Source organism: Phalaenopsis equestris, unplaced genomic scaffold, assembly GCF_001263595.1.
Source record: "Phalaenopsis equestris unplaced genomic scaffold, ASM126359v1 Scaffold000251, whole genome shotgun sequence".
NCBI lineage: Eukaryota > Viridiplantae > Streptophyta > Magnoliopsida > Asparagales > Orchidaceae > Phalaenopsis > Phalaenopsis equestris.
The window spans coordinates 2,095,499-2,117,152 of NW_018164693.1; the positions used below are offsets into that span (position 1 = coordinate 2,095,499).

The 21,654-nt window shown below is 39.5% G+C and overlaps 1 protein-coding gene across 2 annotated transcripts in view; it reads left to right on the forward strand.

The window, feature by feature from the left end:
• LOC110024312 overlaps positions 1-21,654 on the forward strand; it is a 105,595-nt gene that overhangs the window by 24,320 nt on the left and 59,621 nt on the right. For both annotated transcript variants that reach the window (XM_020724202.1, XM_020724203.1), the window contains exons 7-10: positions 389-530; positions 641-797; positions 887-1,050; positions 14,341-14,420. In XM_020724202.1, the coding sequence (XP_020579861.1) occupies positions 389-530; positions 641-797; positions 887-1,050; positions 14,341-14,420 (543 nt within the window). The remainder of the gene's footprint in view (positions 1-388; positions 531-640; positions 798-886; positions 1,051-14,340; positions 14,421-21,654) is intronic.

The following is a 21,654-nucleotide window of genomic DNA, read 5'->3' on the forward strand; positions in this document are numbered from 1 at the left end:
TTCTTTTAGCCAGTCAATATATCTATGGCTGAGATGAATGGAATGAATGCAATGAAAACAATAACAGAAACTTTATACCCGAAACTCACCAAAATAGGGCTGAACTGGACCAATCCATTTGATGCTTCAGATAGTGGTCTATGGCTAGGGTGTAAAAAGCTTTTAGGGTAACTTCTTTAGCAGATCTGAGGACTAGTTCATATTCATGGAAGCTTGAGTTCCATTAAGATTTGAATTGCAGGCTTGTTACTGGCTGTGTGGGAGGGAAAACTTTATAAAATGCAACTTAATAAGCTATTCACTTTAATACATGTTTCTGTTTGCTCAATGCCATCTTCTTTCCTCTCCTTAAGCTTTGATTCACCTTTACGACATTCATTACTTGAAGATATGAGTATGTAAGCTTCTTTACTGTTAAGTTTCTTGAGGAAGGCTTTAATCTTCGAGAACACTTGTTGGCACTGCGGCGCTATCATTTTATGGAAGTATCTGACTGGGCTGATTTGTTTGTGATGTCTCTAAGTTGCCAGGTATTTTATTAATCTCTTGAATAAACTACCTTCACCCTTTGGACAATTCTATATATCGACTGATTCACATTTTGGGTTCTAAATTTGATCGAGTTCCATCTTTATGCAAGAAATGGTCGGCCCTTCAGTGTGAACAGGAAGCATCAAAGATACAGGGACTTTTAGATTTGGCTTTGCAGAGGTCTTCGTGTGAGAGCGATCTTTATAAAGAAAGATTGTTCGTTCACATTAAAGGACAGAGTGCATATCAGCCAGTTTTTACAAAAGGTATGGGCTGCACATGCGAAAACGCTTTGTTTGTAAATTTTTTTTGTAGCTATTTGCTCCAGTTTGTTATTTTGTCTTTCAATTGGCAGGAATTCAAGCTTTTGATTTTGTGGTGTTGGGTTACCGAGTGGGCTGGCCTGTAAATATTGTTTTAACTCAAGATGCTTTACAAATATATGCCGATGTCTTCAGTTATCTTATACAAATCAGGCTTGCTGTTTGGTCGTTAATTGATGTATGGCATTTTTTGAAGGTATTGATAAACCATTTTTACTTTTAACAAATGGTAGCAAATGCATGAGTAAGGGTGTAACCCATTTCATAAAGCTTTTGTTAATTTAGTTTTGAAGATGGGCTAATTTATTCTTACTCTTGCATTACGTAGAGGCTATTTTTGTGGTTCAAAACTATGACCTCCAAGTTATAACAACTTATTCTTTACTTGAGGCCTTGACCTCTTAAAATTTACCATTGAGAATACTTGTGTCAAGATCTTGAACAATTTTTTAGAAAATCTCTTGAGCAACTTTCATCAATTAATTATAATTTTAGAAATCACTCGAATTACAGTCCACCAGTATTCGAGTTCAATCGCTCCACTATTTCCAAGAGGGGTGGTTCCATGCATGTTCAAGTCAAGGAGATCTTGATTCTATAGATTATGATCATTTATTTCCATGTGAAGGAGAATAAAATTTTTTAATTATTTCCCAGGATTTGTTTTCAGAAACTTTTTGTTTACAAAATTTCTTTTTCGGTATTTCCTGAAGAATTAGTTAGTGTCCTTTTTTTCCCCCTCTAGTTGTTTCTATTTTAGAGCTATTAATTGGGTTATGCATCTCCTGAAAATTTGTACATTTTTTCATCAAAAAAATGTGAAAAAGAATTGCTTTTCTTCTCTGCATTATAAAATATTTTAACCATGCTTATGCTTTAATTGCTGGTTTCTAAGAAAAACGCGTTACTGTTATCCTGACTATTATTGGTAAGCTGTGTTTCGTTTTGACTCTATCATTTGCTTGTAGAGGATCATGCTTGAAAAATGGACCTCACAGTTTGCCTTATTGACAATGTGAACCTTTTATGGTAAAAGAATTTAATGATTTTATGCAAATGCCATAACAAATATTTTGGTAGGACTTATGATTGAATTAACATTTCTAAGTGAAGAAAAACTATGGGAGGGAATTCTCATTATCAATCTTAACTATGGGAAGAAAAACTAATAAGGCTACATATATAAGGAAACCGACCCCTTCGCTTTACATTCTTATCAAATATATCCAATCTAAACATGAAAAGGAAAGAATTCTGAAATAAAAATAAATAGGAAGATAATAAAAACTAATGATGGTGATAGTTGAGTTAACCTAAAATCACAACAATAATTAAAATAGTACTGCTGAAGTTCAAATAGGTTACAACAGCAATTATTCAAAATAGGAAATAGCCGATAAAAAACATAAAAAAAACATTTTAGGGCGACGGTGAAGGGGATTGGTGGCGGTTGGTCAACAAGTAAAGCTGCTGGTGGGAGGCATTGGTGGCCGCCATTTGGTTGGAAGGTAGTTCTGATAGTATGTGGAAGACTGGGGAAAGGTGGCGGGGGGATGTTGCTGACCTCATTTTCAGTGAGGTCTTAGTTTTCTCCTCGTAGAACCTAGGATCTAGCTTTAGGAGTTTTTTATTGACCATCCTAGTGTATTAGTGACGGAGCCCACCTCACATAGAACTTCAAACCACTTCTTGATTCATATTTGTGAAGACCTCGCATGAGTGGTCCCAAGCACTCAACTTTTAGTTGCAAGGGTTAATGACCAACATGTGGAGGGCTAATTACCTCAGTTCACACAATTTATAATTTCAAATTTTGAATTTCAAAATTACCCGCCCAACCTGGAGTTTATGAGCTTCTAATTAAGCCTGGAGCACTCAGGGAAACTAATGAATCAGCCACCCAGTCTCTTGTAACGCCTACTTTGAAGATTCGGGCATACAAAGAAGGGGCTCGCCTCTCTTCTCTCCGGATGCACGACTCGCCTCCTCCCCTTTGCGCCGAAGACCCCCGCTCGCTTCTCTTCCTCGCTCGACTGAACAGCTGTTTGGTTCGCCTCCGCTTCCTCTTCCTTGCCCGAGCGAACAACCGTTCAACTCACCTGCTCGCTTCCCTGGACCAAAGATCACTCATTCCCACTCTGCCTCTCTTTCTTGGCATCAAAAACTCCTCCTTCGGCTTGATCTTGTCTCTGCACCGAAAGCATTCGCCTCTTCCTCCTCTCGCTCGACTCCTGCCTTCTGCACCGAAGTCCCCCGCTCGGCTCCTCTCCCCGGCACCGAAGCCGCTCACCTCTCCTCTCTGCCACCTCTCCCTCTCTCCCTCTCTCCCTCTCTCCCTCTCTCCCGATCCTTCTTCACAGAGAAGCACCGCATTCGCCTTCTTCATCTCTCCCACTCGAGAAAGCATTCGCCTCTTCCTCCTCTCGCTCGACTCCTGCCTTCTGCACCGAAGTCCCCCGCTCGGCTCCTCTCCCCGGCACCGAAGCCGCTCACCTCTCCTCTCTGCCACTGAAGCCCGTCGCTCTCCCTCTCTCCCTCTCTCCCTCTCTCCCTCTCTCCCGATCCTTCTTCACAGAGAAGCACCGCATTCGCCTTCTTCATCTCTCCCACTCGAGACCCTCGCCTTCCTTTAAAGCTCACCCAGAAACCTTTGACCCCTCTAGTTCACTTATTCTCTGCGCCGAAGACCCCCGCTCACTTCTCTTCCTCGCTCGGCTGAACATCTGTTCGGTTCGCCTCCGCCTCCTCTCTTCCTCGCCCGACCGAGCAGCCGTTCGGCTGACCTGCTCCCTCTCTCGCGACCTCTCTATCCCGCCTTAATTAAATATAATTTGGAGTAATGTTTCTCCAAGTAAGTCGGGTGAATGAAAGGAAACCATTTAATTCCCTGCGTAGCCGTTATCTCGAGATTTCCCGACATACAAGAATTGCGGCTCCCTTCTCCACCAAGTGGTGTTCATTCGCCCGCCCCCCTTCTCTCTCTCGCTTCTTCTCCTCGCCACCGAGACCTCGCTCTGCTCTCCGACATTAGTCCCGCTCGAGACCCTCTCCCGCACAGCTCGTCTCTCATCTCTGCATCGGAGTCCGCTCGACTCTCTTCCTTGCTTGCCTGCTTCCCCTTCTTGATCTCCTCCACCGAAATCCTCACTGAAGCCCTCACTCGATGCCACCTCTGCACCGAGACCACTCGATTCATCCCCTTCCTCTCGACAGAAGCTCTGTGTTAAAAACCCGCTCAGCTTCTCCCTCTCGATCGAAACTCCAAGTGTTCGCCTCCAGTATCCCAGTCGAAAACGCCTTCTCCCACTCCCTTCTGCTCTCCTCTCGATACCGCGAACCCTTGCTCGCCTCTCCCGCTCTACACCTTCTCACACTTGACACCTTCTCCCCCTGCACCGTAACACGCCTCTTTTTCATTGCGACCAGAGGCCCTCCTCAACTTCTCTCTGCGATCGAAACCCTCACCTGCTACCCTCTCTCGCGCGACCAGGAGACCCACTCACCGCAGCCTCTCTGCGTTGAATTCCCCGCTCTCGCCAGAATTCCTTCGCTTTCCTTCTTCCGTTCGAAAGTCTCTGTCCAACGTCCGCCACACTCCCGCACGCAGGTTTACACTCCCCTATCTTGCCTTCTATTTCGATTGTTACTTACTGTTCACCACAGACCGTGCATCTAAGCATTTGGTTCCAACAAATCTTGAAACCTGCTTGTATTTTTTATGATGTCTTTCTCTGTTTTTTTAATACCTGAACAATTTGCTTGTCTTAGATAATATTGTAATTTTTTTTTTGTTTTCTGCTGAAAAAAATTTGTATGGTTAAAATAAATTATGCCTCCACACCTTAAATTGTTTGTTATTATTGCCCAAAATTAATTGTGCCTTGCATTGGATGAAGTCTATTTCAATTTGATTATGTTGTATTGTTTAGACAATGTCAAGTTATGAAACTCTTCTGTTTAGGCTTTTTTTTTACAATTGTGTGGTTGGCGTGCATATATTTCTTCTCATGCTTCATAGCTCCTAGCATTTTATTTTTGATCAATTTACTGGTTAGGATAATTCAATATCTGTGAACATGTTATTTTTGATGAATTCATACTTCAATTTTTGTTTGACACCTGGAAGTGAGCATTAATGCATTTAACTTGTGATGGTAAAGCTGATGTGAAGAGACTTCTCTGATGTGGTTGGGCTTACTGGTTTCCATTATCAATTTGCTAGAGTTAGCATATTTATTCTCTTCAATTCTATGGTTCATTCTTTTTGTTATACTTGAATATCACCATTCCATAAAAAGAATAAAAAGAAAAAAAAAAGTTCTATATATTTCATTCAAAAGTTTAGGGGAATTTACATTCACAAAGGCATTGTTTTATGACTGTTTTGAACACGATTTTGGAACTGTTTTGGCTCTTCATTTTTATTGTTTTAGAGATTTGAAATTGCTTTTCGGGACATTTAAAATGGTTGTTTGGGGGCTTTAAACGTGTTGTTGTGGGCTGCACTTTTTGGGTCAGTTTGGCCACTTGTGAACTACACTTTTTGTGCCAGTTTGGCGGCTTGTGGGCTGCACTTTTTGGGCCTGTTTGGCGGCTTGTGTGCTGCACTTTTTGGGTCTGTTTGGAGGCTTGTGTGTCGCACTTTTTGGGTCTTTTTGGTGGCTTGAGGGCTGCACTTTTTGGTTCCGTTTTGTGGCTTTTGGACTTCGTTCTTTTTTATGCTGAATTAGAAAACTTTCGGGCCGATCAAAACACTTTCTTGGAAGAGATTGAAACACTCTTTTCGGGGGTCAATTTAATTACAGTTGAAAGAATTTAAACACTTTTAGGCCGAGTCACTTGATGTTTCTCGCATTTTTGGCTTTGTTAGTTTTGGAGGTGGACCGACATTTTTTTTTCATTTTATTTCTCTTGTAAATGATTAGGTCAAAATTAGAATTTCTGATTTAATTATTTGAAACACCTAAAAGATATTTGAAAATTATTTGAAAAAACTTAATTAAGAGTAAAACACCTTAAATCACTTCAAGCACAGGTTAAAGTATATGCTTCCTAGATTTTATTATCACACCCTAGGTGATGGTTTATCTATTTAATTTTTTAATGAATGATGATACTAGACACTTACCTTAATTCACAAATTGATTAAAACATTAAACATGAGGTTACACCAAGATGTGGTTCATGACATCCTTAATTAAATAAAAAAATTAAATTTCCGCAATGACTTAACTTACAATGAAATCCAATGCATCGGGATCTGAGCTTGAACATTACACTCAAATCGTTTTGGTAATTGAAGACATTTGCTAATGCCACATATGAATCACCGGGCTAGAATAAGTCTAGGGTCTAGGTGGCGAGGGCGATGACGACATTGCTTATGTGTATTTAAACGAGGAATACGAAGTGAGATTATCAGAATAATATCTCCTACCTTAAAGACCTTTAATGAGGAGAGAGGATAAGGGCCGATGTACTATTCGCCAACTTTTGGTGAGATTGTTGCCCTCGATGCTCTTAAGTATCCAGTAGTCATTGCCTGATTAGAGTAATTAGCTTATGGACTTTACAAAATATTTATAAAAATAAAAATAAAATTTCTTTTGTCTGTTAAAGTGAACTCTGAATGTAAATCTAAACAACAGCTTTTGCATGAAAAATTAAAGAATTTTGGTAAAACTTACAAGTTCACGACTAGTCACTTGGATTGAGGTTAAAGACTGCTTTCCGTAGATTGTCGGGTTGGTAACTCTTACCCGTAGTTGGGAAGCACACAGTGCAGCTCTGAGCCCCTACCTTTACTGATGTCTTATTCCTAGTCTTGGTCTTCCATATATGACCACGGGTTTTGCTTTGCCGGTTCTTGTTTTGTTTCGACTCGTTTTGCTGCTTTTCACACTAGAATTCTTGCTTTCTTTTTCTGTAATTTATTTAAAATATCTGCAAATTATATTATGCTTTATGAACTAACCATGCAACAGTAGTAGAAGCCCAAGTACACATTTTATTTTATGCACTGCAGTTCGTTTATTTACTTCACAATACTTTCTTACCTGCATTCATTTATTTTACATGCAAAACCAAAACATTGCAACATATATGGTAGAACTTCTTGATCCTTAGACCTTAAGACAAATACTTCAACAAGGAGCTTGGAATATACCCCATGGGCAGTGCTTCGAGGACCTGCAGAAGCACACCTTCAAGAGATCAAACAAGTCTACAACAACAAACCTATCATTAAAATTAAACAATAACAACCCATAGGACTTCGAGGTAGCTCGCCCGGCGCGATGTAAATTTTTGCACACTTTTTAGGCTCTTGTGCAATCATGATGCGCAGCGTAAGTTCTAACTCTTCTTAGGTTTCGATGTTGTGAACTATCTACATAATCAGGTATTATGCAAGTGTAAGTACCAAATAATAAAATTGACAGGATTGGATCACTCAAATAACATCATTTCCAAAATGCAACCGCACAGTAGAATAGTTTGGGAAGTCACTGAGGGTTCTTCTCAGAATCTGTGACGTCCCATACATTTCCTTCCTTTGGACTCCTGAAAATAAATGTTCCATACTTGAGACACTCCCACTTGCTTTTCCACGTCCTATGTGAAAACATAAACTTTGGATTTTTGCAGACTAGTACATCTGATCATTATAGGGAGTTTTTTCAAGTGACGCCCGCCATTTGGGATGTAATTAACTATAGGAGCTTGACTCTATAGGGAACTTGGAACCCATGTAAAATAAACTCTACATAATATTTATATTATATAGGAGAACTTGTCGGTCAAGCATAAAAAGTTTGCAGGTCAAACGGATGTCATAAACCTCTTAGTTTGCAGGATTGGGTCCACTCTTTTTTCGGGAAGGTGTAGTATTCGCTGTATCAGACACGATTATGCAAACTATTAGATTAATGAGATCCATTTGATCTCTTTTAAAAAAAATAAATAAAATACACTACTTTCAAAACTAAAATTATATCTCTCTTATATTAAATTAAAATTTAAAAATTATTTTCAAAATCTAGAAATTGGCCGACAGCTATCAGTGAGTTTGGAGGGTTGGCGACAACCCTTGGTGGATTGGAGGGGCTGGGAGGGCAGCAAAACAGAGGGCTGGAAGACAACTACGGTTGAGAGGAAGAGGTAGGGTGAAGTAACAAATGGAATCCAGTAGAGGCTAGTTGAATGTGAAGACTTGCTGAACGGGAAGGCTGGAGGAGGGGAGTTATGGAGGGAATGAGAAACCTAGGAGGGGTCACGACATGAAGGAAAATGCTGGTAGGGGGTGGTTTGGAGCTGGTTGGCGCGGGAATCGGTGGCTGCAGGATTGTCGGAGCAACAGCTATAGTTGAAGCATATTTTTGTCGTCGGATACAACCTTAGAAGAAAAAAGGGGGACGTTGGAGGCTGTTCTGACAGGAAGCTCAGAAAATTGAACCCTAAAACTTAAAATAACATATTTATAATAAGAGATAACTAGGAGGGGGAAATCCCTCCCCTTGGACGACAGCCTTGACCGAAGTACCTGCCTCGTTAAGTCCCTGCTGAATCGGTTTACTCTCTAGGCCCTGCGTCAGTCTCATGGAATTGAGGGAGCTTTGACTTCATTCGTCAAGCTTCTATTTGCACGTTAAAAGTGAACTGTTGTAATCTCCCGGGATTGAGAGGTCATTTACTGCGATCCAAGAAGCACCTAGATCCCACGGTCGGCTACACTGTCTCCCAAAATACCAGAGGAGTTTTCTTCAATTGAGAGTATACATCCATATCAATCCAACCTTCTAGGGGTCCACTATTGAACTGAACTGGGTCTGCTTGTCACATATCTACCATTGAATCCTCCTAAATGATCCCAAGGATGGTTCAACCTGATCGAACATGAGTGTGACCTGATCCTCCCTGAATGGCGGTGGCCATTGCGGTAAGGTTTCGATTGTGATGCCTTGAAATACTCTGTCGCGACTGTCCCATGTATGGAATTAGCATCGCAGTCTTATCATCCTCTATCATCACCAAACAGGCCTTACACCGACGCTGTTCTGTTGGCAATAACACATTTGATCTTTGGCTTCGCTGAAGGAAGGACGATGTGCTTTCTATCCTTGGTTAAGAAGTAGGTGTTTCTAAATCCGTCATGCCGAGCCATACGGTCAGATTGCCACGGTCTCCCAAACAAGTAGCAGACATCCACGGGAATAATCCTCATCACACATTATCGTGTAGCTACTTTCAATTGAAAACTCCACTAGGCATCTCCAATCAATGCCGATCTTGTTCTCCTTCTTCAACCGCGTCGAAGTATATAGCTCAGAATGCCTCTAATTCATGAGGCTCAATTTCTCTACCATTTGTGTAGACACCATGTTCTCGTTGCTCTCTCTATTGATGATGAGACTGTATACCTTCCCATTCATAGTGCAATAGGTGTAGAATATGTTGTGGCGAAGTCACTACCGATCCCTTGTATCTCGCCTTCATCCAGTGGAAGATGATACATCTCACCCTATTCCTTAGTTGTCGCCTCATCGTTAACCAACTCCACTGCGCCCTACTTGGTGAAAGATACAATTCGACTCTTCTCGCACCTGGATGAGATGTGTGCAAATCCATGGCATTTGAAGCATTTTCTGGCGGGGCCTATTGTAGACATGCTTCTATTTTCAGGCGTCTCACTCGGGGTGGCTCTATCCTTTTCCAAACCATTTTTCTCAACTCAGTTGGTCGGTTTCCTACTGATGTATCCCACTACACATGACTGCTGGACAGGTGGTGGTTGCCTGCTTTGTTTTTGTTGCCTCTCCATCTTCAGGGCTAAGGTTCAGACATCTTCCATTATCCAATAAGGTTGTAGTTGCATGAATTTGCTAATAGCAAGCTTTAGACCACCCAGATGTTGAGCTATGGAATGTACCTCTGAGTCGACCAACTCACACGTCATCTGCAACTGGTCAAACTGTGTTGTGAACTTCTTAACTTATATATCTCTTTGTTGTAGGTGGAGTCTTAGAAATATATCATGTTGTTAATGAGGATATAGATGTTTTCTCTGCACCGCCTTCCTCATCTTCTCCTATTTGGTAATGTTGTCACTGCCTTCTTCCTCTTCAAGTTTTTCTTTCACAAGGAGGTGCTCTTCCTCTATTTGATGGCTATAGTTTTACCATTTCATCACATCTTTGTATTCGAAGATTCTCTCAACTGACTACAGCTATTTGATAAAGTCACCAAGATCCATATCTCCAAATTTTGGTAGATCCATTTTTATTCCGAAGTCATAGCGCCTCCATATGCGGCATTCTCTCTCGGCCTCCTTTGATACTAGATTCCAAATCTTCGTGTCCTATCTTCTTTATACTGAAATCCTACAGATGGAAAGGGTTTAAATTCTCGTCTCTTTGGCCCCTTCGATTTTTCTTGCCACCATGGAGGGTAAGTCCTCCTTGGGTTTCATTCTCAATGTCTATAAGCCTCCGCTGAAATCGACGTATCTCTCGCTGTATCGCTTCCTTGGTAGACTCGGACATGTGTCTGCTTGATGGCATGGTTAGGGTTTATAATTTGGAGGTGAAAGGGGGTATAAAAATTGATTTAGGGATGCTGATTTTGAAAAATCAACAAGTGTAAATTAGAGTTAGGTCAAAGTTTGACTCTGGTTTGAGAATATGAAAGGAGATTTTTGGTGGAGGTGGTTTGGGGGCTGCTGCTTGACAATATTAGGATAAGACGAGTTAATCTGGCTTCGATACCAATTGATACCGGAGTTAGCCCAAATCCACCATAGAAACAAAAATATTATTGTTGAAATTCAAATAAGTTACAACTAAGTTTCTTTAAAACATGAATTACACGATAACAAACATAAAATGACACTTTAGGGCGACAGTGAAAAGGAAGGGTGGCGGCTGGCCAGTGAGTAGAGATGCTGGTGGGAGGTGGTGGTGGCAGCTGGTTGGTTGGAAGGTAGTTTTGGCATTGAGTGGAAGGTCGGGGAAAGGTGGCAGGAGATTGTCAGAGCGTTCGGAGGGCTGGCAGCACCCTTGGATGGACTGGAGGGGATGAGAGGACGACAAGACAGAGGGCTGGAAGGGAATTACAGCTGAGAGGAACAAGGAATGGTTGGAATCCAAGGGAGGCTGGCTAAACAGGAAGGCTGGAGGAGGAGGGTTATGGGAGGGAATGGGAAACCTAGGAGGGGTCACGACAGGAAGGAAAAGGCTGGCAGCGGGTGGCTGGGAGCTGGTAGGTGTGGAAACTGATGACGGGAGGACTGCCGGAGCAATGAAGACAAGGTAAAATTGGACATATACAACACCACTTTAAGATGATTTACAGACGGTGCACTTTCTCGTTGTTGTTGGATACAATTCTAGAAGGGAAAAGGGGGACGCTGGCGGCTGTCCTGATAGAAAAATCAGCATAACTGAACCCTTAAAAAAATGTGTTTATAATAGGGGATGATTAGGAAGGAGAAATCACTCCCTTGGGCAGCATTCCTAAACCAAGTAGGATTTGGTCCGCCCCCTTAAGTAGTCGCTGAATTGGTTTAGCGCCTAGCCACCGCTTCACATGGAGTTTCACAAATTGTCTCCAATTAATCCATCAATCAATCCTTAGATGGTTGGTTTGGTATCACCATGGAAATGAAGCCGATCTTCCTAGATTTTCTCACTCCCTTTGAACCTAGGTCGTAGATGTTGTAGAAACAAGTATGGTATTAAACTCCAAGAAGTTGCTTAATGTAAGAGCATTGGTGAAGACATTTAACAACTTAGAGTTTCTGGATGTAGCTTAGTTGTACAATTCCACCATTAACTTTTTTAGCGATAAATTATCTATCAATTTTGATATGTTTGGTATTGTCATGATGCACAAGGTTCTTGTCAATACTAGTAGCTACTTGACTGTCATAAAATATTTATATATACCTATTAGAGGTACACCTCAATTCCCTCAACAATTTTTGAATCTAGATTCCTTCACAGATTCTTAAGGCAAGTGCCCTATAATCTGATTCTACACTGCTTTTATAGACAATAACTTGTTTCTTACTTCTCCATGTGACCAGATCTTCTCATACATAGAAGCAATAACTTGTGGTGGATAGGGGTGTAAATGGGCCGGGTTTCAATGAGCCCAGGCTCGGCTCGTGTTCGACTCGTTAGAAAATACCGTTAATCGTGTTCAGTTTATTTATATTGACCACAAAAAACTTGTTCATGTTCGACTCGTTTTCTTAACAAGCCAAACACAAGCTGTTCGTGAACAACGAGCCGTTTTGACAGCCATAGTCACGCAGCTGGAGGATTTTAAGGATAGGGGTAATATTTAAATCTTATTATTTATATTAAAATATATGTTTAAATAGAATTTAATATATTTTTCATTCTATTTTTTAATTAATAATTTTAATTGATTATAAATCATTGTAACCTTGTAATCAATTAAATTATTTAAACATAATACATACATACATATATATAATTTAATTATTTCGAGCGAAACGAGCCGAACATGTCGGCTTGTTTATTTACAGAGTGCAAAAAATTGTTTGTGTTTAGCTTATTTGCTTAGCGAATGAATAGAAAACGAGCTACTTAATGAACCGAACACGAACTGTTCTAGAACAAGAATCCGTTTTGAAAGCCCTGGTGGTTGAACTTTTGTTAGTGAGTTCCCTAGCCCAATTTGCATTAGTGTTGATTTTTACCTCTCTGTTTCTAGTTTTCTAAAAAATTAATTTATAGCCAAAAGTCTTCTTGAGAAGCATCAGGATCCCGCACACCATGTAAAAATGCTCTTCATTTGGTTGTTTATTTGTTGGCTCCACACAATACTGACAAAGTATGTAATATCTGGCCTATTATTGCCCAAAATTAACTGTGCTTTGCATGTGCATGTTTAGATGATGTGGTTCACCTCCTTATGGTAATTATGCTGATGCATTCTGCCTGTCTACGTCAAAGGAAATGAAGACAGATCATTATCTTCTTAGGTTTGTTTTAAAAAATTTAATAGGATGGATGTACCTTTGTGGTATATTGTGAAGGGTGATTCCTGTTACCGGTGTACTATATGTTAAAATAAAATAATCTATGAAAATTGTAATAAGAAAATTGCGCTATATGTTATTGCATTTTAATTTTTCATGAAAAAATGGTATACACTGCTCTATTTTTGTATATTACTTTCTAAAATTTTGAATTAATATAATTTAGAAGTGTGTTTAACTACTGAGCTGTTTTAACTTGCATAACATTTGATGAATATTTCCTGTTAAACTTTTTTTAGATTGAATGTAGAATTGTCTATAGGAGTTGGGACTCAGGAGCTCAGTAGATAAGTAATATAATAATATTTTTTTATCAGTCGCAAATTTGGAAAAAAAAATAAATTTAGATGTATTTTAGTTTTATATATTTTTTAATATAGTTGACTCTTCTGTGTGTTGGAAGACTTATATTTTTAAAAAATTTGGAGATTTTGCTTAATTTCGTAAATTTTTTATGTCCGACTTTCAGTTTTTGCCTGATATTTCAAGCTTTCTGGTTGAATTGTGACAAAAGTGGAGAAGTAAATTATCGGGATACTGTGCTAGTTGAGGCATGTGTGAAATAGAGTGGAGAAAAGAAGAAAAGGGTTGGGGTGGATTCAAGTGTGTGAGAGAGAGATACGTGTGTGAGATAAAAAACAATTATCACGATAAGTGGAACTTGTAAGAGAGGAGGGAAGGAGAGAGATTTGTATTGTGGATGGTTCACTTCTTATTCATCATTGTGAAGCTGTCAAAAGGCTGGCTTTGCTCTATCGAGGACTCTATTGAGGCAATCTAGTGAAGAAAAAACTACTTGATACAATTTTGCAAATAATTTTTCCTAAAATAAAGTTTGTTTAGTTGGAGCTGGTATGAGTTTCTAAGTTTACCTGGTTGCGAATTGGTGTTTACAGGTAATCATCACTGAAACTCTCTGTTAATTTATATCTTAGGATGCATATATCAACCCCCTTATTCACTGTGCATGCTTTTTCTGTCTTAGGTTTTATTTGGAGTTTGTTTTTTATTGCTTTTGTGATAGGGAAAGTTACCATAACATTTGTAATATATGCTTTAGATGAAAACGCTAGACATTTTTTTCTTCTCTCATAATTTGTTTGATAAATCTTGTTATTGAGAAAATATACTGGAAACTGTAGCTTAGAAGATAACTTTTTAAAAAATTGACAGTAAAATTATAAAAATATAAGCCGTCCAAAACAAAGCTTTAAAAGGTAAACATTTCCAATACATGGTGCATTTCAACATCATTATGAAAATTTTAAGGGCTGATCTGTTATTTGATTCACTCAGAGCTCAATGTTGTTATCCATTTAGCTTTTGTTCCGTTTGTGATTGAATGATCTTGTTACTGCAGATAACATTTCTTATATTAATTTGCAATTTGTTTGACTGATAAATATTTTACCTTATAAACAGGATGTTCTCTATTTTTTGAACCACGATAAACAGAATACATTTCGTGAGATGAAGGATTTCAACAATGCAGTGAGAATGAGGTTATTATATGCCACTACCACATGTCTTTTTTACTGGTTATAGTTTATTTTCCAAGATTAATATCTTTTGGGGCATTTATATATACCACACAATTCTTATGTAATTACATATCTAACACATATACATTCATATTTACATGCATACCACTCAAATCCTTAACATCAAATAAAAAATACCATCATCATTATTTTTTTAAAAGTTAAATACACATTGACATGCATAACTTTATGACACCAAGATGTATAATTGTATATATCTAACTTTGGGTGTTAGATATGTGAATACATGAGCATTGTGTGGTATGTATGTAGATTTCCACTAAATTTTATGGGATTACATTTTCCAAATTGATTAGACTGCAGTTACATCTCGTTGTCTTGTCATGAGAGTTTCAGTTTTATTTCTTTAATCCTATCTACTGACCATGTAATTGTTTAGCTGATGCGAGCTATGAATTATTGAAAACCTTGATTCGTAGATTGGCGCATGAGTTGGCTGTTAAAGTTTGGTTAAGAAAGATATAGAGAAGTCTGTAAAGAAGAGAATAGATTAACAATAATAACCTGATGAGCAAGTCTTTTGCTTGAACAAATATATTTTCTTTCCGAAATAGATGAAGATTAAAATCCCAGAATAATAAGGCCTTTCATGTCCACAGTAAACAAATATTCATACTTTAGAATGCATCTATTATACAAGTAGGAAAAATACGAAATACCTAATAGTGAAATGATCATGAGGTCCAATGATACAATAGGAATTGAACATCAATAATAAAATTTAGAATTTTTGTCTGCACTACTTCTCCTAACTACATAACACTATGTTTGGGAGTTGGAGTGATTATACATCCTAAAGAAATGTCATGCTCCATCAATTATAAATCACTAGGTAATGAATGTGTTGCGCCTGTGCCTAGACTAAGAGTAATTTTGTCTTTTGTGTGCCTAAGGGCAATTTAATCTTTTATTATGTATTATTGTTTAATATAAATTGACCCTAATAGGTTTAAGGTTAGGGAGGCATGAGAATTGTTGTGTTAAAGTCTTAGGTTAGAGTTTGGGAGAGATTTGCTACCTCTTGAATTGTAGGAATTGAGTGAGTTCGCCTATCTCTCGAATTGTAGGTGGTTGTCTTTTTGTATTCGTGTGAGTTATTAGTGCTTTATTACTTTGATTTGATTTTCAAGAAATAAAATTTGTGTTCGCCTTAATTTTTGCCGAAAAGTGTTCAGATTTTGACATATCAAATTGGTATCAAAGCTCAAAGATATTGGAAATCGGATCTAAAAAAGGATAGATTGATGAGGGTTGAAGCAACTGAGATCACAGATAGAAACTACAGAAGGGTTGCGACATCCAACTCGCTGGTATTGAACGGATCAGACACATGACTCCTTGCACGGTGTACAAAGACCCGAAAGTCCCACCTTTCTCCTTCTGCTACACCTTAACGATGCAAGTGCAATCAAGCTACTTGGGTTGGAACTACAGGATCACAGACCTTGTGATTCAAAATCAATAAGAGCTAAACATCCTCCCCCCCCCCCCCCCCCCCCCCCCCAAATTACAACAGTCGGCTTGTGTGCTTCTTCCGCTATTTGAGCTTGCGGGGGAGCCTACGAAATTTCAACTTACAAAGACTAAAAATTTCTTCTTTCTTCGTAGAGAAGGAAACAACGCGATCGAGGCTTTCAGAGACCGGTAACTCCCATCTTTCAGCTCCTACTTCCGACAATCGCAATTAGTTCGCGATTAGAGCTCAATGGGAAGCAACATATTGGTCACGACGTACAGAGCGGCACAATCCTATGACTCAACCAGTCGGGAAGAAATACAATCGCAATTCAGACTGCTCACGACATACAAGAGGACTAGACGACCGCAGCTTGCAAGACAATAACAATTCAATCTAGTTGAGGAAGCCGACAGATGGGATCGTGACAGATACACCAGCATTTGTGACTTCTAAGCTCGCGGTACAATAGCGATGGAGGTTACCTGGAAATATTGCAGCTTGCATAGTTGTAGAAAATCCCAATTCAAGTTAGCTTACAATGATCGATCCAAGAAAAATAGTCTCGATTCAAATCAACTATGAGATCGCGACATTTAGGCTTCAAAAATGACAAGTACTGCTAGCAAAAAAAAAGTTGATTTGGAGGAAAATAAATAAAGAAATGAGCCACATAAAAAATGAAATAGTTGAACATTTCTCGGTAATGGATGAATGTTTCTTGTCCATGGAGGGGGTAGTTTGAGCGGTGATTCACAACCCTCGAAGAAAGAATGAAGAAGATAATGGAGTTTTACATAGAACAAGCTCCTCCCGCCGTGGGGTCGAGCGTTGACGTCGGGAACGGACTCTAGCAACAATAACCAAAAAGATTTGTGTGACTTCACTGCTTTCGACAGATAGGGAGCCGCTGCATCGAGCTAAGAGATTAGGAGCACACTCAAGCAAGAGTACTTGGAGGAAATAATTTGACATTCAGACAACTTGAACAAACGGAAGCAAGCAATATCAAAGTTGACAGAGACGGAAGAGACACATGATACAAAGTTAATAGAGATTTTGGTGATTGATAAACAACTGTTTGGGGCTATAATATTATCTAAGATTGACTGAAAGCCAGACAATCGTTTGATTCAGATGCAGTCGAAGGATGTGCACAAGACTATATTTCGAAGTCTTGCGGGTAACTATGAATTCTTGATTAAATGAAAATGATGGCTGGATAATGACCCACGTGGAAGTCACTCGACTTTATCTAACAACACTTTCCTTTTTTTCCCACCTTGAGGACAAGGTTTATTGGGGTGGGGGTGCAAGACAGAGTATTGTTTTGCTGATGCCTAGCCCTAGCCTAAGGGAAATATAATCTTTTTTGTGCCTAATGACAAATATTCCCTAATAGGTTTAGGGTTAGGGTGGCATGAGAATTGTTCTTGGAGTCTTAGGGTTAGAGTTTGAGAGAGATTTTCTATCTCTCGAATTGTAGAGATTGGGAGAATCTCCTGACACGGGAGCTTATTGCGGACGCGGTACTGTATCTTCTATAGTGCCGCGAGATTTTACAATTGTGTGAGACAGGCCGAAACAATCTCGTTTTTCTTATGCTTTTTTTCCTATTACCTTTCATTTCCTTTTAATCCTTTCTTATATATGCATTGTATTATGATTCGTGATTCAGTTTTGGCTCAGATTTTTGTCAGGACATTCGCTGGTTTCGTTTCACCCTTTGAGGGTTGTACCCGGGGGTTTGGGTGGTGCTCCGGCTGTATTTCTCTCCCGAGATGGTGTTTATTATTCCTTCCCGTTCGCATTCTCCCCACGTCGCTCCCGACCTCCATCTATTGCTGCAACCGCCCCTAAAAGTCGCGCCTTGTTGTTTTCCCAATCCAACGACTGTCCTCGTTGCCGCCATACCGGACTACCGTTCCCTTGATGTCCTGCAGTTCCCCGCATCCTATGTCGCTTCCGTCGACATTTCACCTTGCTACAACAACTCTGAAACAACCTTTTCATGTTTTTTCAGTTGTTTCAGCCACCTAACCATCCATTCCTCTCCTTCAGTATCACTCCTTATCGCTTCGTTGGATTGCCAAACACTCGTCGATCGCCATCACCACCCCGAGATTCCACCCTAGTTTGATTATGTGTCGTGTTTGCTGCTATTTTTGATTTTGGGGTGTCATGTTCTATTTTTCCTTTCAAGTGTGCTGATTGTAATTGCTTAGTTACTTCAAGTAATAATAGTTGCTTTTCTATTATGGTTTGGGTTACCTCCGGTATCATTTAGTGTTAGACCTAGCCTAACTTTAGCCTTATACTAGGCTTTCCTAGCATCCGTCATAAACTAAAAAAAAATTTTCCTACCTCCAAATAATATTTCCACCTCCACAAATCCCAAACACTAACAATGTCACCAAGGAGATGCATGTCAGACCTTATCCGAAATGTGATAAGCAGGAGATTCGTCGCCTTCAGCAAATGCTAGCATAATTTGATGATGAGACCCAGGGGGAGATTACCCTCAACCGGGATTTGGAGAGTCAAAGGGAAGAAAGAGATGAGAGTTTGAATCCCCCTTCCATAAGGAATATTTAAGCGATGAAGGAGACCGACATTGCGTTTTCATAGGGAGATTCTGAAGTCCATATGCCATTGTCAAGGAAAAGATAAGATTACTACTTGATCCAAGATGAAGTGGGAGATGCAGTGTCAGATTCTACTAGCTTATTATAGACAAAATACTCAGACCATAGCTTCAGAAGTAAAGAGAACCCATCAACTGTAGGCCCTCACATCTTACAGACATAATTCAACATCAGGATCTTACGACCATAATACACCCAGGAGAATATCCAAGCTGACCTCGTTAGAGGAAAAGCTGATTCAGTGTGGAGAACAGGTGGAGCCAAGCCGCATTCCTTAATTTGTTCAGACCAAGATTTGCTTCAAGTGCTAAGGGTTTCGACATAGTGAACCAGATTGTACAACTAGGAGAGTGATCGCTTTCTCTGATTAGGGAACAAATGAAGAAATAAATGATGATCTAGGAGAAGATGAAGATTTCAGAGATGATTTTCAACTTTCGACCTATGAGGTGACACCAACGATTCGAGTTGAATCCAGGAGAGAGACTCTAAAAGAGTTCATAAAACTATTCTAGAAGGTAGTGAGTTTGAGGTAATATACATTAATATAGAGTATGAGATCATGGTGCCTCGAGCTATCATTTTGCAGATGTTGAGAGGAGCATCAATATGACTGGTATTGGATGCCCAAAAGGGTCATGAGTTTGAGGAGCCAATATCAAGTACAAGACAGTCCCGAATATGATAAATTTAGACTTTTTCAAATATGTAGCCTACTTTTTTAGTTGTCTCTGCTGAGGAAGGTCCAATATGTCCGAGACGAGACTCTTTTATGTCTTTTCTGGAAGCCCATGGGGAATCATTGGGGCATTAAATTTAGATCGGTAGTATACCCAGCGACAGCTGTTTAGGCATGATGGATGAACCACAGTGCTGGAAATTGCCTTAAGAGCGTTGTAAAAAGGAACATTCTACTTTAAGATTCAGGTCAGGTATACTGCTGAACTGAAGAGTGGAAGAAGACATAAAAGAGGCTTCTCCTGAGTGGTTGTACTTCAGTATGGTCTAGCCTGCCATAGGTTACATCCCAGAGTTGATTCCTCCTTACATACTTATTTATCAGATATACTCAGACTAATATGAAGAGTGGAATAAGCCAATTACAGATTTTGATAAATTGAGGCTTGGTTAGCGATTATACTAATCTACGTACAGTTTCAGTTATGATTTTGTCGAAACGGGATGTATACATATTCTATAAAGATGTTTTTGGGAATGCCAACGCTAATAGGATTGACTTAACTGGAGATTACAATGTTTCCATCACCTTGGGAATTAGACACGAAGCTTACCACAGACGCAGTACTGTAGCTGCTACAGTACCACGAGATTTCGCAATCGTGGGAGACGGGTCTAAACAATCATGTTTTCCTTTCTTATGCTTCCGTTCTTATTACCCTTTATTCATTTTTAATCTTTTCTTATATATGTGTTGTATTAGAGTTTGTAATTTAATTTTGGCTCAGATTTCTGTCAGGACAGCCACCGACGCCCTTTCTCCTTTCGAGGGCTATATTCAAGAGTTTGAGTGGTGCCTCTGGTTATATCTCTCTTTCGAGGTGGTGTTTATCTTCTCTATCTCTTTTCAAATCCTTCCTACTGTTGACCTCATTTTGAGGTCATATCTTTTTTCCTTAGATCCTAGGATCTAGCTCTAAGGGTTCCTATTGACTATCTTAGAGGACTAGTTTTGAAATTCATGCCTCTTAGAAGTTCAAACCACTTCCTGATTCTCTTGTGGTGTTTTGCATGGTTGATCTCAAACCATCGTCATTTGGTCGAGTGGTTAAAGACCACCATGTGGAGACTCAGAGAGAAGCTCCCAATAGGATCTCAAGCCCTTGGGAAACCTCGTTAAGACTTTATCAGCACACACAAAATACACAAAATCCACTAAGTTGCGCAAGGTCAGACTAGAATTGAGCTTAAAAAAGGGTGAAAATGTGAACTTCTTCGAACAACATTTGATGGCAAAATGGACTGCTCCAGCGCGTCCGGGACATCGTTTTTTGGTAGGGAGGACACCCATATTGCTATGATTCTACATATGAGCAAATCACACACAAATCGATGAATTCGTTCAAACGACACCAGATAACGAAACGGACTGCGCCGGCACGTCCAGAGCGTCAAGTTTACCCATAAGGGATACCGTGTTTTCGGTGACTTTCTTTGAGTTGTCTTTTGTTTTTTTACTTCGAGATTTTCGCTGAGTCGTTTGCTGATTTTCTCGAGTTTTCTTTCGTCTTGGGTCATTTGCTGCTCTTTCTTGAGTTTTTCATATGGTATTTCTTTTGTTGATACAATGCATGTTAGTTCATTTCTTAAATTTTGTCATTATACTTGTACATGCTACTGTTTCTTTTACATACTATACCTTAGAATAGTAGGCCAGTAGTTGGTTTCATAGGAGGTACCCGACAACAGATCGTTGACTAAACAATTGCATGTACCTTTAAAATTAACATCGAATCCGTAGGCAACACGACGAGGACACACAGAAGAGTAACTTCGAGGTGGATCTACAACAATAAAACAAGTTCACGTCAACTAAACATTTTCCTTAGTTTAAATAATAAGTCATATGACTTCGAGGTGGTTTGCGTAGCGCAACATAAATCCTCACCTTATCTTTAGGGTTTTGCTTAACTCTGTTGTGTAATTATTAGTCCTAACGCTTTTAGAATTCCGAGGTTACCGTGCGGTACGGTATAAATCCTCCTATCTTTTTAGACCATTTGTTCGATCAGATATCATGCGAATGTAAGTCCTAAATTCAAAAGTAAATTGCTGGATTAAACATTGAATAACATCATTTCAAAGACATAAAGCCAAACAATAGGATTGTTGAGAATTCACCAGGGTTTCTCCTGGATCTTTGAATACCCCACACTCTTCATTCATTTGGATTCCTTAAAATAACTGTTTATGTTTGAGCCACTCCCATTTGATTTTCCCGTGTCCAATCGTGAAAACCTAAACTTTGAAATCCTGAAGGTAAAACCAGTGATCTTAATCGAGAGTCTTCTTAAGTGGCCCCGGTCATTTAAGATATACTTAACTATAGGGGCTT